Here is a 17258-nt window from a genome sequence, read left to right as displayed (position 1 = left end):
GCAATTTACAGCACATTCAATAATCAATTCATTGTTTATGGGTTGGCAGTTTTTTGGAATGTTTCAAAGTTAAAAGTAAAGACAATCAAATAAACATATTTTGTAGATTAATCACGTCAATCAATTACCCAACATAAGTACATTTGTACTGCTCTCTCTTATTCTATTCTACAATAGTCTTCAGTTGCATCTTTACTTAGGTTGAGTTTCTCTAACTGTTGCTTTTAAATCCTCAGGGGGATCGAGGGAAAACAGGCACTCCTGGGCCACCAGGGGAACGGGGGCCGATGGTAAGGAGTAAGTCTGGACCCCGTCTCTCGTACCATGGGGGGGTTCAATTCTGCATACGTAAGGAAAGGGGGTGTGATATGTTAAGAGAGACTGATTAAATAATACTCGTCCAATACGAAGATTAATCCAAGGTCAGAGATCTAAGAGCAAATTCAAGATGTATTGGAATAATATAGTTTTATCATTTAAGTAACGTTGTGTCCGTCAGGGTCACACTGGAATACCTGGAGAGACGGGATCATGTGGACAACAAGGGATCCCAGTAAGTTTACAACTTTACCGTCGTCACAGCTTTATGTGCGATGAAGGTATACATTTTAAAAACAAACCTTTTTTCACTCACGTTCAGGGGCCTCCTGGTTCACAAGGATCCATCGGCATCAGAGGGCCCAAAGGCATCGGGGCAAGTAACTGAAATCTGTGTTAACAAATGATTCGACACAACAGTTCAGTCTACACCCAGATGTTGCCATCACAGCTTCAGCATTTAACTTCTGTGTCACACAGCCACGAACGTCGCCGTTTCATTTTTTTTAAATTTCATAATTGCAGAACATCTCAGTGGAATAAAGTGAAGAACTGTTTCTGTTTCAAATCCAACCATCAAAGATGAATGCTCAGTAACCTCGTTTATCTTTCTACATGACTTCTACACAGACACAACACGTAGAATAAGATCATGTTTTAGTAGGAGTAAGGGAGTTATAATATGTTAATCAGCTTGTCCCAACATGGTGCTGCACAAACAGCCTGGAGTGTCAGGACGTGGAAATGTGTGTGCGTTGCTGTGTCTGCCATGAGCTCGGGATAATTCCAGTGATTCCAGCGCAGCAGGATCATCGGACTGAATGAATAATTGATCTAACATGAATAAGCGGTATAATTAAGGCTTTTCATTCTCTGGATTTGTTTAACACAGCTCCCCCCTAATATTACAGGCAGTCTCAAATGCAATATTTAATAAGTGTAATAGTGGAAAATTACATCAAGGCTCTGGAAATTAGATTTTCAGACCATGATGATTAAACACCGTTCTCCTAATTACAAAGTAATTCACAGTTGGAATAGGGAAAACCAGTGATAACCAGTGATAACCTTTTCCTGTGCACAGTTTTTTCAATTTAAAATAGTGACATTACCTTAAAAAGAAGTGGATTAAAGCTTTATTCCTTAGGACACACATTTCAAAATGATCCATGGGACGAAGTAAAAGCAATATATTCTATTCTTATTCATACTTTCTTTTGCTTTTTTAGTTTTAAGAAACACATGATACACACCTCTTAACTGACAACGCTTTTGGCAGGAAATTAGGAGCAGGAACCCTCGTTAAGGGTTTTTTAACCATGATGCTGTGGCAGTCCCTTGTACATAAGCTGATTATGAAATCACATGTGTCCACTGGGTTCATATATTTCTATTTCATTTTGATACGTTTAAGAACACAGACGAAAACAGGCAACATATGAAAATGACACAGAAACACGAATGTCACTATTGTGACATGAAGCCAAATACAGGGATACAATAGCTGTTCCTCAGTAACAGTTTTAAGTCACTGTGTGTGTGTTCATTAAGGATTTCTACAGGAAGGAGCACGTGTTCTGCTCTTGTTCTGCTCGGATCACTTTTACATGAGCAGCCGTGGGTCCTTCAATGTTTTCGGACAGCGTATAGGTTCGATTCACTTTTAAAAAAGCTGAAGGATGAATCAGCAACAGGATTTGTGACCTTTTCCCCGAGGCTTCTTTACAATAACCCCAGTGTGCAGGCGACGCCACTCTGTGTGATGGTGGAAAGACGGGGGACAAAGTCCACACAGTGTGGATTGGGCAAAGCGCGGAGCTAAATCACCAAATGCCAAGTATTTGCAAAGCAGCCACAATCTTTGATCGTGTCACCGCAGTGTGGTTACATGCAAAGTTCACTATAAAACAAAGAGAGCTGCCTCCCGGGCTGCACTGAATGGAGATGACAGAAATGGAGATTGACTGGGCTAAATTCACTGACTTGATGGATTAAACAACATGTGCCTCAGGTCTATTAGAGGCCAGGTTTTCCAAAGCTATTCATTAGTGCCAACTTACCTCTTTGTGCAGGGTCCAAGGGGTCCTGATGGCCCGGTGGGGGAGAAAGGCTCCGCAGGAATAAAGGTGAGCACATGGTGAAAAAGTCAAAGTTAATAAAACGCTTGTTGAGTTCAATTTTGTGTCTAATTGTTGATAATGTTACTTTCCATGCCAAACTGCCTTTGAGCAACGTCTGGCCTTAAGCCTCCTAATTGCACACATCAAATCTCTCCCATGCAAAGCGAGGATAAACAAAATGACTCAAGATTCTTAATGGAGGGAAAAATAACTTTTCAAAGCAGCTTTGTTCAGCAGTCTGTAATTATTAACTATTTTTAACATCTAAAGAATCTTCAGAGGACACTCGTTAACTACAAATCTAACAACGCAACGTTAAATCAAAGAGTCCTGAAATATTGATGTTGCTGGTTGTGCCTCGAAGTCGGGAACAATTTAACTCTGGGGGTTTTAGAAAGCTCGGTTTTACTGATTTGGATGTTTTTTTCCGTCGCAGGGCCCCGACGGTCCACCAGGAAAATTGGGCCTCCCTGGAGAGATGGTAAGAAAAATCAGGCTTCTTTATTTTCCATTCAAAACCTTAATGACATTATTAGCAGCTTTAGGGAGGATTCTGGTTTGAGTGCATTTGGTCATTCTCTCTGTAGGCTGCAGAAAAAGAATCTCGGTAAAATGATGTCAAAACTTTTGTCCTAATGAGAGAAATGTCTCATTAGAGCAGTCGTGGAGAAACATTCTTGCAGTATATTAGCTGCATTGTTCTTCCACACAGTGCACGGTCAAGTAGGACACACATCTATTAAAACTGCTAATAAATCAAGAACAATACTGAAAGAGTTTTTCTTGAATTCTATATTTTTGACTGCCAGATGTTTGTGCATCCTCAGCTGGTCTGTGAAACTCCAGCATCAGCTAGTTGTGCAAAGCAGCTAATTATTGGAAAAGAGAAGGGCCCTCAGGGAGCACATACCTACGCCAAGGCCATCACCCTATCTTGACACGTTGAAGGAAATAAAAATAAATGAATAATCATAGATCCACCCATCTACTCAGATCCACTCCAGCTAAAATAATGAATCAAACAAAATTATTTTTCTTGCGTAATAAAACCGTGAGAGGGACACGGAGCATGCACAAAACTAAAAACTACTCGGGCAGCTGTAGCTCTGAAGTTAGAACGGATCGTCTGCTATCCACAAGAAGCCCGGTGCACGTGTCGAAGTGCCCTGTGGCAGGACACTGAACCCTGAGTGGCCCCTGAAGGCTGTTTGAAAAGCATACAGATGCCCTGTGTGTGGTGAATGAGACTTAATTTGGTCCTTTAGACTAAAATGTTACATTCATGAAGTCCATTTATTTATGCCGATGATATCAGACTCGGACAGCGCCATTAAAACCTGTCTGACACTTCTTTGTTTCTGTCGTGACGCTGCAGGGGAAGCTTGGTGAGGCAGCAGAATCTGGGCCTAAGGGATTTCCAGTAAGTGATTGGGGGCAAACACAGGTCTGACTTAGGTCTGTCTGGATCTTTTTGGGGTGGAGACATTTCCGGGCAACAGTAGTGGATACAGTGGAGAGAGTTGTGTGGTGCACTGTATTCTGTTAGTGGGTGTGTGTTTGAATATCAAGTGTGTTATAAATAACTGTATTATTTTCAGGGTGTTCAAGGACCCTCGGGACCTCCAGGAGCCAAAGGAATTGCAGGAGAGCCTGTGAGTTGATGATTTTGGTTCCATATTTTAAAATAACCTTCATTATCAAACCACTACTGAATGGAAATATTATTTTTTACTCTATCTGATGCAGCTATGTACATTTTTGGAAGTTGCAGAAGCCCACAGTGGATGTATAGTCTCATATATGATGATGTCCAGCACCTACTGTTCACCCGTCTTCTTCCCCTTGAACATAAACTCTGAACGTCCACTTTGACATCTTCTATTCAGCCTCAAATATTATCCTCAAAACCCACAGCCTTGCTCGAAAAACCCCGAACAACCTCATCCTCTTTTTTTCCTTTTATTTTGCCTGAGTTTCACAGACACAAGCAGAGAAGTTTAGTGAGTCTGAGACAATTTGATTTACACCCTGCTCTTCCTGGAGAGGCAGCTGTATTGTAGTCTGAATGTGCCTTGATAACAGCAGGCCCATTTCCATCACTTACAGAAGCTTTGGCTCCGTGTTTTGAAAGCTCTTAGCCCTGCAGATTAACTTATCTCCACAAATCCACACTTTCCGGCTGGTTCTTATTTCTTTTCATATTTTTCCCCCTCTGTCGTCACTTTCAGAGGTGTTGTCCAAGATTGCAAAGTTCTTTTAACCTTGGTATTGACGCCTGTTCTTCTGTCACCGCAGGGGCCAGCAGGGCCACAGGGAACGATCGGGCCTCTGGGGGAGATGGGGCCGACGGTAAGTTTGATTAAACGGCTGGTGTGAGAGCTCCCACTGAATTTTACATTAGGGCTGAAAAGTAAAGGCTGTTTTCTGACAGGGTCCACCAGGGAAGGCTGGAGAGAGAGGACTGCCTGGTGAAACTGGGGAGAAGGTGAAGACGATTATATGCTATTGAAATTTTTTATTGGTTTCAGCCATTGATCTGCTGGATGATAAGATTACAACAACCTTTGCGTTAGTAAAGTGTTGGTAGTATAGTGATGGTAGTCGTGGTGGGCTCTCACTTCACGGAACCATGTCTGTGTTCCAGTCCTGGGAGCAAGATCGGAGAATTTGAATCATACTTTGTGGAGAAAAACATTTAACTTCTCCGGGGACAACGGCCAATATTTCGGGGGCTTCTGATGTAGACAGCAGATTTCTGGGCCAGGACCCCGTTCGTCATAACCCGTTGACAGTCTGACTACTTTCTTTAATCACACTAGTTGAACGTTTTTCCACACAAAACACAAACGCTGATGCTTTTTATCGGTCCACACAACATTTTGGCTAATTCCTATTGATAGTTATCTGCATATAAATTTCGTTCGTGTTTACCAGGAAGCTACCAAAGCCAACTCAAACATGACTGGTCACACTGCAATAAAAGGGAAACCAGAAGGTATCCGGCCTCTCAGATATGATTTAAATCATATTCCTTCTGAAAAATCTGTTTATAGAGATTATCAAAGCCCAATCAGAAATCGTAATCCAGTTTTCCAATTGAAGTTGTGGCAAATTAAACTGAGAAAGCTTATTGTGCACTGAGGTGGACGATCAATTAGATTGTGTTTCTTTTCTCCTTTTTCTTTATTTCTTTATTGAAAATGTTGTTTTGCAACCTCCAGGTTTGGGACGCAGACATACTTGTCTTTATTACTGAGGGGAAACTGGTATAAATAGCTGCAGTGGAAAGAAAAACAAAAGCCGCACATCAGTAACATCATGTGTCTTCTCCTGGCAGGGCTCCACCGGTTTGCATGGCAACACTGGGGAACAGGGTCTGATTGGCCAGAGAGTGAGTATCCAATGCTTTTCTTTCAGTGTTAATGAGGCACAGGGAATTCTGGCAAACCTTCAATAATATTCAAAAGTAGACGAGTCACTTGCAACTCAAAATTTTGATTCATTTAAAGTAAGAGTTTTTTAAGCTTTGCTTCGTGCCTGATGCATGAATGTTTTTGCTGTGATTACTGTCCCTGTGTCGGAAAAACATGATGCAGTTACACCCCTACTTGCGACGGGTGTTACTGCAAGAAAAAAAGTTCACTTTATTTTATTACATTTTCAGGAGTAAGATTTTGAATATAATTATTTTTTTAATTGAAGGAACATTCAGTGTATTTTCTATGTGGCCTCTCTGATGCACAAATGAAGAACAGGACTTAGGCTCAATAAAGTTAGAAATGACTTCAGATACACACAATACACAATAAACTCCATGTGTGAAATGTCCACAATTGAACTTTGTAATATGCTGCTTTGACATACTGTGAGTTAGTGGTCAGGTTTGTTGTCTGGCGCTGCTGCTCTGCATTTAATATGAGGTCATGATATAAACTGTCTCTCAGCACCCCCAACTGTGACTGACGTCCAATGTCCCTGGTTTGCATCCATAATGTTTTTATATTTGTCTATCAGGGAGAGACAGGCATCGATGGGGAGGCTGGACCAAGTGGACCAGATGCTGCAAAGGCAAGTATGAAAATAAAAGAAACTGTAAATGCAAATTAGAGACATGCATCATGGGACACAGTAAATGAAAAAAATAATGTTTGTTCGGGACTAGTAATCACATTGTCACTCATTTCAACATTAATTTTTTCTCCCTGTCCTGAAGCCATTTGTCTGTGAAGCCAATGAACTTGTCTGTTTATTGTAGAAGCTTATTCTCATTAGAGCTAGTTGCGTATTTTTTGCCCTTTTGTACAGTTGGAGCTGCATTGTGTTGACGCCAAGTTGAAAACAGATAGAGTGACTATTCTAAGAGCTCTGCTGTCTGGCAAGTATTGTGACAGAAAAATAAAAAAAAGAAACAAAGAAAGCAGAAAAAAGCCGATCTACTCGGCAGAGCCAGGCTGCTGGAAGGATGGCCACTAACAGACTGAGCCACAAGCAGCTCTTGGCTTGGACAAGGTGGTCAAATGTGAGCTCAGGGGCACAGAGGATTAGAATAGAGTCAACCAGAGTCCAGCAGCTCCAGAGAGATTTGCAGCTTTAACTGTGAACTAATAGGAGAATGAAAATCAGAGCATTGTCATGATCCGTAGTTGTGTTCATCAGATTATGTTTTGATGTTCAGATTCATGACGTCCCACTAAACGTGTCTGTTTGGTATAAGCATCTTGACAAGAAAGATTTGGTAAAATTTACAGTGTTTGTTTACTGAGGAGAACCCATCAGGCTCCTACACAGTTGTACAGTCACTTGTTTCTTATAGACTTGTTCTGCTGGTGTCAGGGTGAAAAGGGAGAAGCTGGTCCAGAGGGTGCCAAAGGAGAGCGGGGGGAAATTGGCCTGAAAGGAGAAGAAGGACCTTTTGGGCCTCCTGGACTGGTGGGTGTGAGGGTGAGTGTCTCAGCAGCTAACTCTGCATTTAATTCAATTCCCATGAAAAGGAGACTTTTTCTGTCCACTTACAGCCCCGTTCAATTTTTTTCCAAGGGTCAGGAGGGTAAACCTGGCAAACATGGTGAAAGAGGAAAACCAGGACAAAAGGTTTGTCAGTTCACTTGCTCGAGGCGAAAATGCACGTTTTATTCTCAGATGCCTGTGAGTTTGTCCTCCTGTACGAGGAGTTGAATAGTTCTCTGTCAAACACCGAGGTCAGCTACTGCTCGTCAAGTAGACGTTCAGTATTAAATGGTTGAAATTGTCAAACAACACACACACACAGCTGTTCGGGGAGGTTTTGTAGATTCACTGCATACCTGCTCACTGACGGCCTCTCTCCAGGGGAGCAAGGGTCACCAAGGTCACCTGGGAGAGACCGGGCCAACCGGTGAGCAGGGAGAAATGGGGTTTGTTGGACAGAAGGGAGCGAGAGGCACCATCGGACCAGTGGTAAGTTCTTAACAGGATGATTGAAGGACTTAATTGCCTGTTTGGCGGATGTGGGCTAAATATATGTACGTAATTTCCCAAGGGGGCACCAGGAAGAATGGGCCAACAAGGAAATCCAGGCATATCAGGTTACGAGGTAAGCAATCCATCTCAGTGATGGGGTGATACATTTCCTTGAAGGATGTTAAGAACTTCCAAAACTCTGCTGCTATCAAATCAAAAATGTTAAAAACTGTGACCCAGGCCATTTAACTTGTTCTAGTATTCAGTCTTTGTCTATTTTCTATTAAATATAATTGTTATTATTCATTATTAGATGATGTAGATAATGTTTGGTGCAGCCTCTGATAAAGACTAAACCTGCATTTTGTGTGTTAACTGTCGGATGCTACTATGTTTAAGTTGCTGTTCATTTTGACTGACTTCCTGTGTTAGAACCTGATATTTGCACATTTAAGACTAAAGTTAAATCAAATTGTTTGACGCACAGTTAATTACAGTTCTAAAATGAGATTCAGTCACAAACTTGTTTTCTTGTCACAGGGTCACATGGGACCACAGGGCTCATTGGGACCACCTGGACCAAAAGGTGAAAAGGTACATTCACAAACGTATTTGCTTTTCCTAATCGCCGTCTGCACTGCGACTGTGTCTACAGGAGCTCCAGGGGCAGCACTTTGAGTACATGGTCAGTTTGTTTGATGCATGGAAACTTCAGTCGTGTCCCTACTTAGTGCCTCCTCTGTCCGTGCTGTTGTCCTTGCAAGATTCCTCAACTCCTCCCTAATTTGATCGATGATAAGAACTCGGACACATCCAATTAACTAAGCGCTGTCAAATGTATATAATTAGCCAAGCACCTGGACTCCCCTGCTCATTATTTTGGGGATATTAGCACTATAATTTGTGTTTATTTGACAGGAGCAGCACACGATAGAACACACTGCACCAGAGTTTAGTGAGGCGCTAATTTGCATTCTTTTTAAGTCCCTGGGCTGAAGCCATCTGGATGTGAATGTTTGTTGTATTCTCTTTGCCAATATCCTCAAAATAATGGCTGTGCCTGCTCTATAATTAAATCAATATCACCCTATTATACGGGTAATTACAAAATTTATGATTTTCAATTGAGAGCCAGGTAACCCTGACACTGAAACATGCTGCAGATAAGTACATATCCCCATCACGGTTATGGTAAATGCATCATTCCCACGGTTTTCATCTGTGTAACTGTCAATTCCTGGAAGTTGATAACCACCCTCCTGCTTTTAGATGCCTGTCGGCCTCTTCTTTCCTTGAATTAAACTGACACATGCACGACACATGACTATTAAAATCATACACACATTTGTGGCTTTTGGTTAATGAATTCCATAAAGACCCTGGAACAGACACTGGCACCATTATGTGAAATGGGATCATTGTGGGTAATAGCACATGTAATATTTTGCTGTTCATGCAGAAAGAGAGTGGACGATTGTTATACTGAAACAAAAGATGCATTGATTTTGCAGACCACTGACTTTTGGGGGAACTACCACTGATCGCAATTGTTTGTGTTTTCCTGTGTTGCTTGTTCAGGGTGAACAGGGGGATGACAGTAAGGTAGAAGGTCCTGCAGGTCCCCAAGGTGACAGAGTGAGTTTCTCACATGGACTCGTTTTTGTTGTGTTGTTTGTCAGCAGTGTTTCGGATTGTTTAATTAATTTGTTTCTGTATGAAACCAGGGTCCTCCTGGAGACAGAGGAGAGAGAGGAGAGCCAGGTGACCCGGGACTCATTGTAAGTGGAAAAAAACAAACAATTCTTTTGCGGATTGCGTTTTTCTGCAGGTATAGAGTCAGTGAGGTTTAAGTAATGATCTATACACTGAACTGCAGAAATGACTTTTTCTAGGGTCAAATGGGTTTTGATGGAAAGAGAGGTGAAGCTGGTGCCCCAGGGCTTCCTGTAAGTATCCAATTTATTTTTCTAGAATTGTAAAACTCAGGCAGTCACAGTCAGACTTTTCAAACACAATCCAAATCAAAACACTAACGATTGTTTTAGGGACATCCTGGGCCAAAGGGACAACCAGGGATGAAAGGGTCCAAAGGTGATCAAGTAAGGACGTAAATAAAAGTGGCATGATTTTGGCATGATGAGAAAACTCACTGCTGTGTTACTGGACTTTATTTTCTGTCATGCAATCATGTCATGAACTGTGCAACATGAACTCTTTATACTCCAGGGTAAGAAAGGAAAATCGGGGGCAACAGGCACATCTGGGACCAAAGGACCACCGGTGAGTTGGAAGCGTTATGCTCAGGCGTAGCTGTCTTGAGGAAAATGTGTGATGTTGGACTAAATAAACAAAATCGGACTTGACTTGAACTCACAGTCAAGCTACGTGTAACTATGTTTATATATATAAACACGTTTGATTGTCTGACATAAGGGTCCAGTGGGTCCTCCTGGCCCACGGGGAGTTGTGGGCAGGGAGGGATTCGAGGGGCTGCCTGGAATAGACGGACTGCCTGGTAAAGATGGAGTTAAAGGAGTCAAGGTGAGGACAGATCAGTGCACTTATTTGTTTTGCTAAATTTAATCTATATCAGCTCTGATTATTGTTTGTCTTTTGTCTGAAGGGGGAGCAAGGAGGAGATGGAGAAGTGGGCTTACCTGGAAAACCTGGGCTGCAGGGTGAAAGTGGTGTGACAGGACTCCCTGGAAGTCAAGGCTCCTTTGGACCTAAGGTGAGAATGCTGCAGGAGAAGTTGCAACTTTTTTAAGTTTTCATCTTATTCACAAAGAGTTTAATATTAAATTATTGCATAAGGTTTTTTTTTTCAAAGATTACAAAGCAGGCAGATTTATTGCCAGTATCAAATGGAAATTGTCAACGCAGCTTTAATCTGCCAAAGCAGCATCACAGTGCCAAGGCTACCTCCCTTGGCAACATAATGCTGCCTTTATATTTGGAGCATTTTCTGATCTCTAATGCCAACGTCTGCACAAAGACTTTACAAAGTGTCTCAAAGGACCTAATATCCAATGCAATCATTTGGGGAGTTAGTGTTGCAAAGCAGCAATGAGTTGGCAAAATCTTGACTTGAATGGCCTCAACAATATCATATAAAATGTACATATGCATGACCGTAACAAACACAGGGGCTTTATTTATTAGAGGCAATTTTCACCTCATTGCCTGCGAGTGAGGGCACAACGTTGCATTGTGGTTTGATTGTGTGTTGGTGATTTATGGTCATACATTTACTGAATCTGGATATTTTATGACGTGAACTTTAGTTTTGTTCTCGTGTTTCCTACATCATTAGGGGCAGTTGAATAATGTAGGGTGCTAGGCCCAGGACTGCTCATATCCAGGTTCCACTCTTGGCTTTGTGCCTCCTTACTGGTCTGAACTAAATGCAGTGTCCATTGATGGAAACCAGTAAACGCTTGGGAGCTTTTTATTGTAGTTTAGCTCAGCATTAATTGAAATGATCACAACACAGGACTATAAACATAAGAATACAGCCCAGAGAAACTTAAAAGTCGGAAAAGCAGCATCATCCTCATCATCAACAGATGAAGGCAAAAACGACACACCGGCTAACAACAATATGCAAGCCCAAACCAAGGTACTGCAGTGAACAGTCAAAAAGCTTGATGCGTCCTAATGTTGTGAGCAAAGAAGCTGCAGTCAGAAAAAAGCTTCTCATTCTCAGGCACATTGTTGAATAAATATAGAATCCAAAGACGTGATCTGCTGTTGTTACAATGTTTCCAAGATAGAAAAATACAGAAAAGACTGTGAAAAATCTTTTTGAGTTTGAGTGATGGGTTGTGAGGATGTGCTTTAAGTGTCTTTGTGTGTTCTCCAGGGTGAGAGGGGTCTCCCAGGTCAAACTGGTCCATCAGGGAAAAGAGGCTCGGTTGGTGGGATGGGACTTCCAGGAAAACAAGCAGACCTCGGACTTCGAGGGCAACCAGTGAGCACTGACTTGTGAAATGAATTTACTGCAGCTCCTTATGTTCAGTCCTTGTGCAGAGATGGAGATTGTCATACTTTCCCTTCTCTGTGTATCAGGGGGACACTGGTGAACAAGGATTTCCAGGCGTGTTCGGTCTGTTTGGGCCAAAGGTACGATCCCATCAAGTTCCCCTCACAAAATGATTACCTCACATCAATCACAAAGCTCTGAGCTAAAAGCTCTTAACCCAAAGGTCAGAAATGGCTTAATGTCTGGGTTTAACTTTAGTTTAAGTACTCTTGTGTGAAGTTTAAATGCTTTAAATTGTCTCAAGGTACATGACATTAACGAAGAATGGTATGAAAGCTGGTAGGTATTCCGGTATTAATGTAACATGCCCCAGGATAACATCTGCTGCACCATAATTCTGCTTCACTTACAGCGCTGCTGCACTGTAGATTATTACCAGCTGAAGAAACAAAGCGGGCTTCACTTGAGTCCCACTCTTTATTTAAAACCCTGAGAGTGACGTTGGATATTTTCCCACAGTGGGAGTTGAACAGGAGTGTGAAGCAGATGAGCTCTAGTGTTCCGCACATAGTATATTAGTCTGGATTCAGGAGGAATTGAGTCTAAGGTGAAAATTAAAGGCAGAAATGAAAGTCTAGGCGTGATTTAAGGGTTTCTGCTAGTCATCTTAACAAGTCTAAAATCCATCAATCTGAACTTTAGAACTTTTAATTGCTTAAAAACTTTGACAGTTCAAATTTACTATGACGTTAATGTCACTTGTATTGAATTTCCTTAACTTTTTTTAAATGTCTTTTGGGTCAAATGTAAAACACTACAAAATTAAATCAACATGTCTTCAAAACCAACATGGAGAAGAAACTTAACTGAAGTTCATAGTTTTCTTCAAAGTTCTTAAATCTAAATCGTTAAAACCTGAATAAAGGCTGGATTTTTAATGGCTGTATTTATCTGATGGCAAAAGCACTGACCTCATTTTAAATAATAATAGAGAAGTTTTTGATGCTTTTTTGTTTATGCTTCAGAATCACTTCCTAATCGAACATAAACCGTTTTTGTTGTGGTACTCTTATGGCAAACCCTTTAGTTTTACAGCTGCAGTTGCAGAGATTAAACTTGGAGCATATGTGCCATTAAGCAGTTGGGGAAGTGTTTCTATGCAAATATTACATCACAAAGGCAACAAGTTTGTTTCTGCTGCGAACTTAATGCTTTTGTTTGCCGTTGCACAAAGAGGAATGCAGGAGCCATCAGCTATATGGAAACATCTGTGACGCCATGAACTCATTTCTGAACAAGCATTTTAAATCGTGTGTTTGGATGTATTGCTCCGTAGAGCAGGGGAACCTGAGTGGTATAATCCCCACCTGAGGGTAATAGACTGAGACTGTGGTTAGTAAAGCAAACACGAACCCAAACATGCCTCGTTTCTAAGCCTTGAATATACATTGAGGTCCACGAGTTCCATGTAACTTTAATTAGCCAAGTGAAATGAGAAATTAAGAGGTTTTATATGATGTTGAAACTATTGTCCAATTAAAGTGAATCAACAGTAAATCAGGAAGCACTTGGATTTTTAATTCTGAGCCAAAATCGTGAAAAAAAAAATATTAACGATAGCTAGAAGAACTTGTTTACGGTGGGATAAGTCCACAAACTCCTCAGAAATAAATATTAATGTAATTAATATGTAGGTAAGGGATTGGGAAATACTTTTTTCTTAATTCACCACCTAGTGACCATTAGGGGAACTGCAGCTTAAGACATTTCTGCCATTTGAAGCACGGTGTGTGTTCCCGCTTGGATACCTCATGATTGACAGCTGCTACCCATCCAATGGGTGCAGGGTGCAGTGTTAGGTGGGCGTGACCTCAAGCTCTCAGTCAGGCTCACCCCATATGGTTTCTTCTGGTTTCAAAAAAAACCAACATGGCCTAAGTGCCAAACTGGAGGCTTCAACACGAAATGGCAGTTCTCAAACCAATAGATGGCATCACTGTAATTTGCCACTTGGTTTAACCTCTGAATAACTTATCCACTAATCAACTAAACACACACTGATGTTTCCAGGGACCTCCCGGAGACATGGGGTCAGCAGGGATACAGGGCCCGAGAGGACCACGTGGTTTAAAGGTAAGATGAATGGCACTTGAGTAACATTTATCAAAGTCGGAGCCCTGAACTCTCACAAACTCCACAACCACCATGAAATATAAGCACCGCTCCATCACATGCTCCATTACATGTGTCCTCAGTCACTAACATGCCACTGCTTTCCAGGGTATGGAGGGAGCTCTGGGTCCCGTTGGCATCATTGGCCCCAGCGGTCATCCTGTATGTACCTCGTATTTCATCCTCTCTGCCAAGCTTTATGCGAGTTCCCTCTGCTTTTTTGGCAGTGATGGAGTGATCCTGTGTCTCCTTTCTCTCCATCAGGGACCCCAGGGGGACAAAGGAAGTCGGGGGGAGACGGTGCGTGGTGCTGTTTTTGATGAATCCTTTTCTGTCTGTACTGTGAGCACAGAATAGGATACTTAGTATGGAGACAGCGCACCACTCGGCCTGCTTTGCCTTCAGCACTTTTCATTTCCTGTTGTACTCCACTGTTTGTTGTTACACTCACAGTGACACTTAGATGCTGTGGAATTCCTGTCAGGGTGATAAATGTTGGCTGCATGCTCATCTCAAGCTTTTTGTAAAGAGGTTTGTTGAGTGCTCGTACACGGGCATAATTCACAAAGCGCAACACACGTGTGGGTTTGCTGAGTGTAAATAAGATTTCTGAGTGTAAGCTTGCAAAGATGCAAAAGGGCAATTCAACAGCAACAGAACACACAGTAGATAAAGACGGTATTGAATCTGCAGCAGAGAGATGACATTGCACTGTGCATAATAGAATAATATCACATCTGCTTTCAGACTCTTTCTTTTATTGTGAAATCGTCCACTTATGAATATTGATTTATTTTTCTTTGGTTTCCATCAGGGGTTGCAAGGACCAAGGGTGAGTAGTTATTCACTTCCTGCAGCTTAGTCACAGTTCTGTGCTCAGGCCTGTGGTCAAGTCTGTCTGAGAGCAAAAGAATGGATGACTTGATCACTATCTCATCTTGGCTATGTGAATTTTCAGGGATCTGCGGGTCCTCGTGGACCACCAGGGCCACCGGTGAGTTCTTCAGTACCTCCACAGAGGAGGTTGTTTTCATTGTTGGTTTGTCAGCAGGATTACTCAGAAACCATTTCATTTAAATGATCGAGGACAGAATATAATAGTTTCCTCCCTTTGTTTTCCAGGGTCTTTCCAGTTCTACCCTTTCACTTGTGAGTATGTTTCTCTCCAGTGTCGCTTCAGGGTTTTCTGAGGGGAATGAAGACATGTAGACACAGAAAAGTCAAGATTATCTCTGCAGTTGTGGTTAACTTATTGTCTCGCTGTCTTCTTCTTCGGTAGAGAAATGAGGCTCTTGGCGCTGCCTTTCAAGTCATCATTGATTCCCATACTGCACTGAGGCAAGAGGTCAGTTTTAAAGGGAAAAATGCTCATTGCAAAGAATCACAGTTGACTGTTGGTTGATTTCATGTTGTCCCAGAATATTATTAGAATATATTTATGGGGCATGAAATCATTGCTTTTAACTATGTGTCCACACCACGGCTCCTTTAAATATCCTGCGTCCTTTTGGTGCTTTCACATCCTCAGAATTAACACTACAAGTCCACAAGAAACAATATGCACCTAGTTTCGTCATGTTTTTTAGTTATAGAATGAAAAGTACAGCAAGTATGTGAACACTTGGCTAAACTGTAAATATATCTCCAGGCTTAAGAGGAACAAAATAATGTGGTGTAAAGAAAAGTGATAAGGAAAATATTTTTAATGCAGACCTTTCAGAACTTGGACCAGCCCATGTTAGACCAGGGCACAGAGGTTTTCAAGACCCTGCAGCATCTGAGCACTCTGATCCAGAGTTTAAAGAACCCGCTGGGAACCCATGACAATCCTGCCAGAATCTGCAGAGACCTCTACAACTGTGAACACAGGATGTACGACGGTGAGGAGACGTTTAAACCGCTCTGTCGTTCCCATACGTATATTCAATGTGTTTTGATTGATAAGAGCCATTTCCCCCTCCACACCCGGCTGCTCGTCTTTGATAGGCACGTACTGGATCGACCCAAACCTCGGCTGCACTGCTGACACTGTTGAGGTGACGTGCAACTTCACCGCTGGAGGACAAACCTGCCTGAAACCGATCACAGTATCCAAGGTTTGCCTCTCTCAGACAAAACGCCCTATAAAATTTTAACACGTATCATTTAGACAGAGAAGGGATCGCTTCAGGAGAATTCTGTGCAGACAGAGGATGAATATTAAATCTACGAGCGCTCATGTCCTTGAGGATAACGTTTTCCTCATGTTGTCTTAGGACATCTCAAGAAGTAGAGAAGCCCAGAGTTTGAGTTTGGCTGTGTGACTGTCTATGTAATGCCACTGATGTGATAAATAAAGGAACACAGCTGCTCATTTTCTGGCTCTGTACAATAAACACAAGCACTATTTGGACGGATAAATCATTCATTGAATCTTAGGGAGTCACATTTAATCTTCAGACTTGGCTAAATCACCATCAAAAAGACACACAGTTGGCAAGTTAACCTGAAGAATCTGTCGTCCATCCTTTCATCCTTTCATTTTGGAGTTTTATTTCAGCTCTACAGCAAAAAAAACAAAAAAACAACCCATCATACTCTGATCCAATTCCTGTATTAACAGCAAATAAAATAAGACAGTGATCCTCAAAGACAGAATTTGGGATCCAGATGCAACTCATTCTAATTAATATCAATACCTCAATTCCCACATGGGAATGTGCACGTGCTCAAGTTGACCAACACTTCACAACAATTACCAGTTAGTAATATTTAAACCAGGAAAGCTTGTGAGCAAGCTCAATAAAAAACAGGCCCATTCTCTACTTTACATATGATTTTCAAATCCTCTGGAGCTCACGATGAAACACTTAATGAAATCCCGATATGAACAAAAGAATAAGGACACGTTGTTTTAGTCACATTGCCATTGGTTGGACTCGGCCCCTTAGTTCCAAGGAAGGGAAATCTTCACGCTTCCGCTTAACAACACATTTTGGACAATTCTATGCTTCGAGTTTGTGGAAACAGTTTGGGGGAAGGTGTTCTGTTCCAGCATGACTCCGCCCCAGTGCACAAAGCAGGGTCCATAAAGTCACGGTTGGGTGAGTCTGGTTTGGAAGAACTTGACCAGGAGCCCTGACCTCAACCCCATCCAACACCTGTGGGATGAACTAGAACGGAGACAGAGAGTCAGGCCCACTTCAGTGTCTGACCCGGGGATGTCTTAAAAGCTCCTGTAGGTGTCC

The 17258-nt window shown here is 41.9% G+C and overlaps 1 protein-coding gene across 2 annotated transcripts in view; it reads left to right on the top strand.

Moving 5' to 3' along the window:
- The window catches only part of col27a1b (collagen, type XXVII, alpha 1b), a 60049-nt gene that overhangs the window by 40847 nt on the left and 1944 nt on the right, over positions 1–17258 (top strand). Inside the window, exons 26-59 of one of the 2 annotated variants that reach the window (XM_020099064.2) lie at positions 237–290; positions 500–553; positions 641–694; positions 2391–2444; positions 2875–2919; positions 3814–3858; positions 4037–4090; positions 4734–4787; positions 4870–4923; positions 5776–5829; positions 6453–6506; positions 7272–7379; positions 7476–7529; positions 7767–7874; positions 7957–8010; positions 8418–8471; positions 9456–9512; positions 9602–9655; positions 9770–9823; positions 9923–9976; positions 10104–10157; positions 10311–10418; positions 10501–10608; positions 11740–11847; positions 11946–11999; positions 13930–13992; positions 14140–14193; positions 14296–14331; positions 14846–14863; positions 14990–15025; positions 15154–15180; positions 15311–15376; positions 15743–15911; positions 16018–16127. In XM_020099064.2, coding sequence (XP_019954623.2) covers positions 237–290; positions 500–553; positions 641–694; positions 2391–2444; positions 2875–2919; positions 3814–3858; positions 4037–4090; positions 4734–4787; positions 4870–4923; positions 5776–5829; positions 6453–6506; positions 7272–7379; positions 7476–7529; positions 7767–7874; positions 7957–8010; positions 8418–8471; positions 9456–9512; positions 9602–9655; positions 9770–9823; positions 9923–9976; positions 10104–10157; positions 10311–10418; positions 10501–10608; positions 11740–11847; positions 11946–11999; positions 13930–13992; positions 14140–14193; positions 14296–14331; positions 14846–14863; positions 14990–15025; positions 15154–15180; positions 15311–15376; positions 15743–15911; positions 16018–16127 — 2184 coding nt within the window. Of the gene's footprint in view, positions 1–236; positions 291–499; positions 554–640; positions 695–2390; positions 2445–2874; positions 2920–3813; positions 3859–4036; positions 4091–4733; positions 4788–4869; positions 4924–5775; positions 5830–6452; positions 6507–7271; positions 7380–7475; positions 7530–7766; positions 7875–7956; positions 8011–8417; positions 8472–9455; positions 9513–9601; positions 9656–9769; positions 9824–9922; positions 9977–10103; positions 10158–10310; positions 10419–10500; positions 10609–11739; positions 11848–11945; positions 12000–13929; positions 13993–14139; positions 14194–14258; positions 14332–14845; positions 14864–14989; positions 15026–15153; positions 15181–15310; positions 15377–15742; positions 15912–16017; positions 16128–17258 lie in introns of those variants that run through there. The other variant, XR_011240848.1, reaches the window with a different exon arrangement.

The sequence above is a fragment of the Paralichthys olivaceus genome, chromosome 4, assembly GCF_024713975.1.
Source record: "Paralichthys olivaceus isolate ysfri-2021 chromosome 4, ASM2471397v2, whole genome shotgun sequence".
Lineage (NCBI taxonomy): Eukaryota > Metazoa > Chordata > Actinopteri > Pleuronectiformes > Paralichthyidae > Paralichthys > Paralichthys olivaceus.
This window is presented reverse-complemented; position numbering and strand designations above follow the sequence as displayed.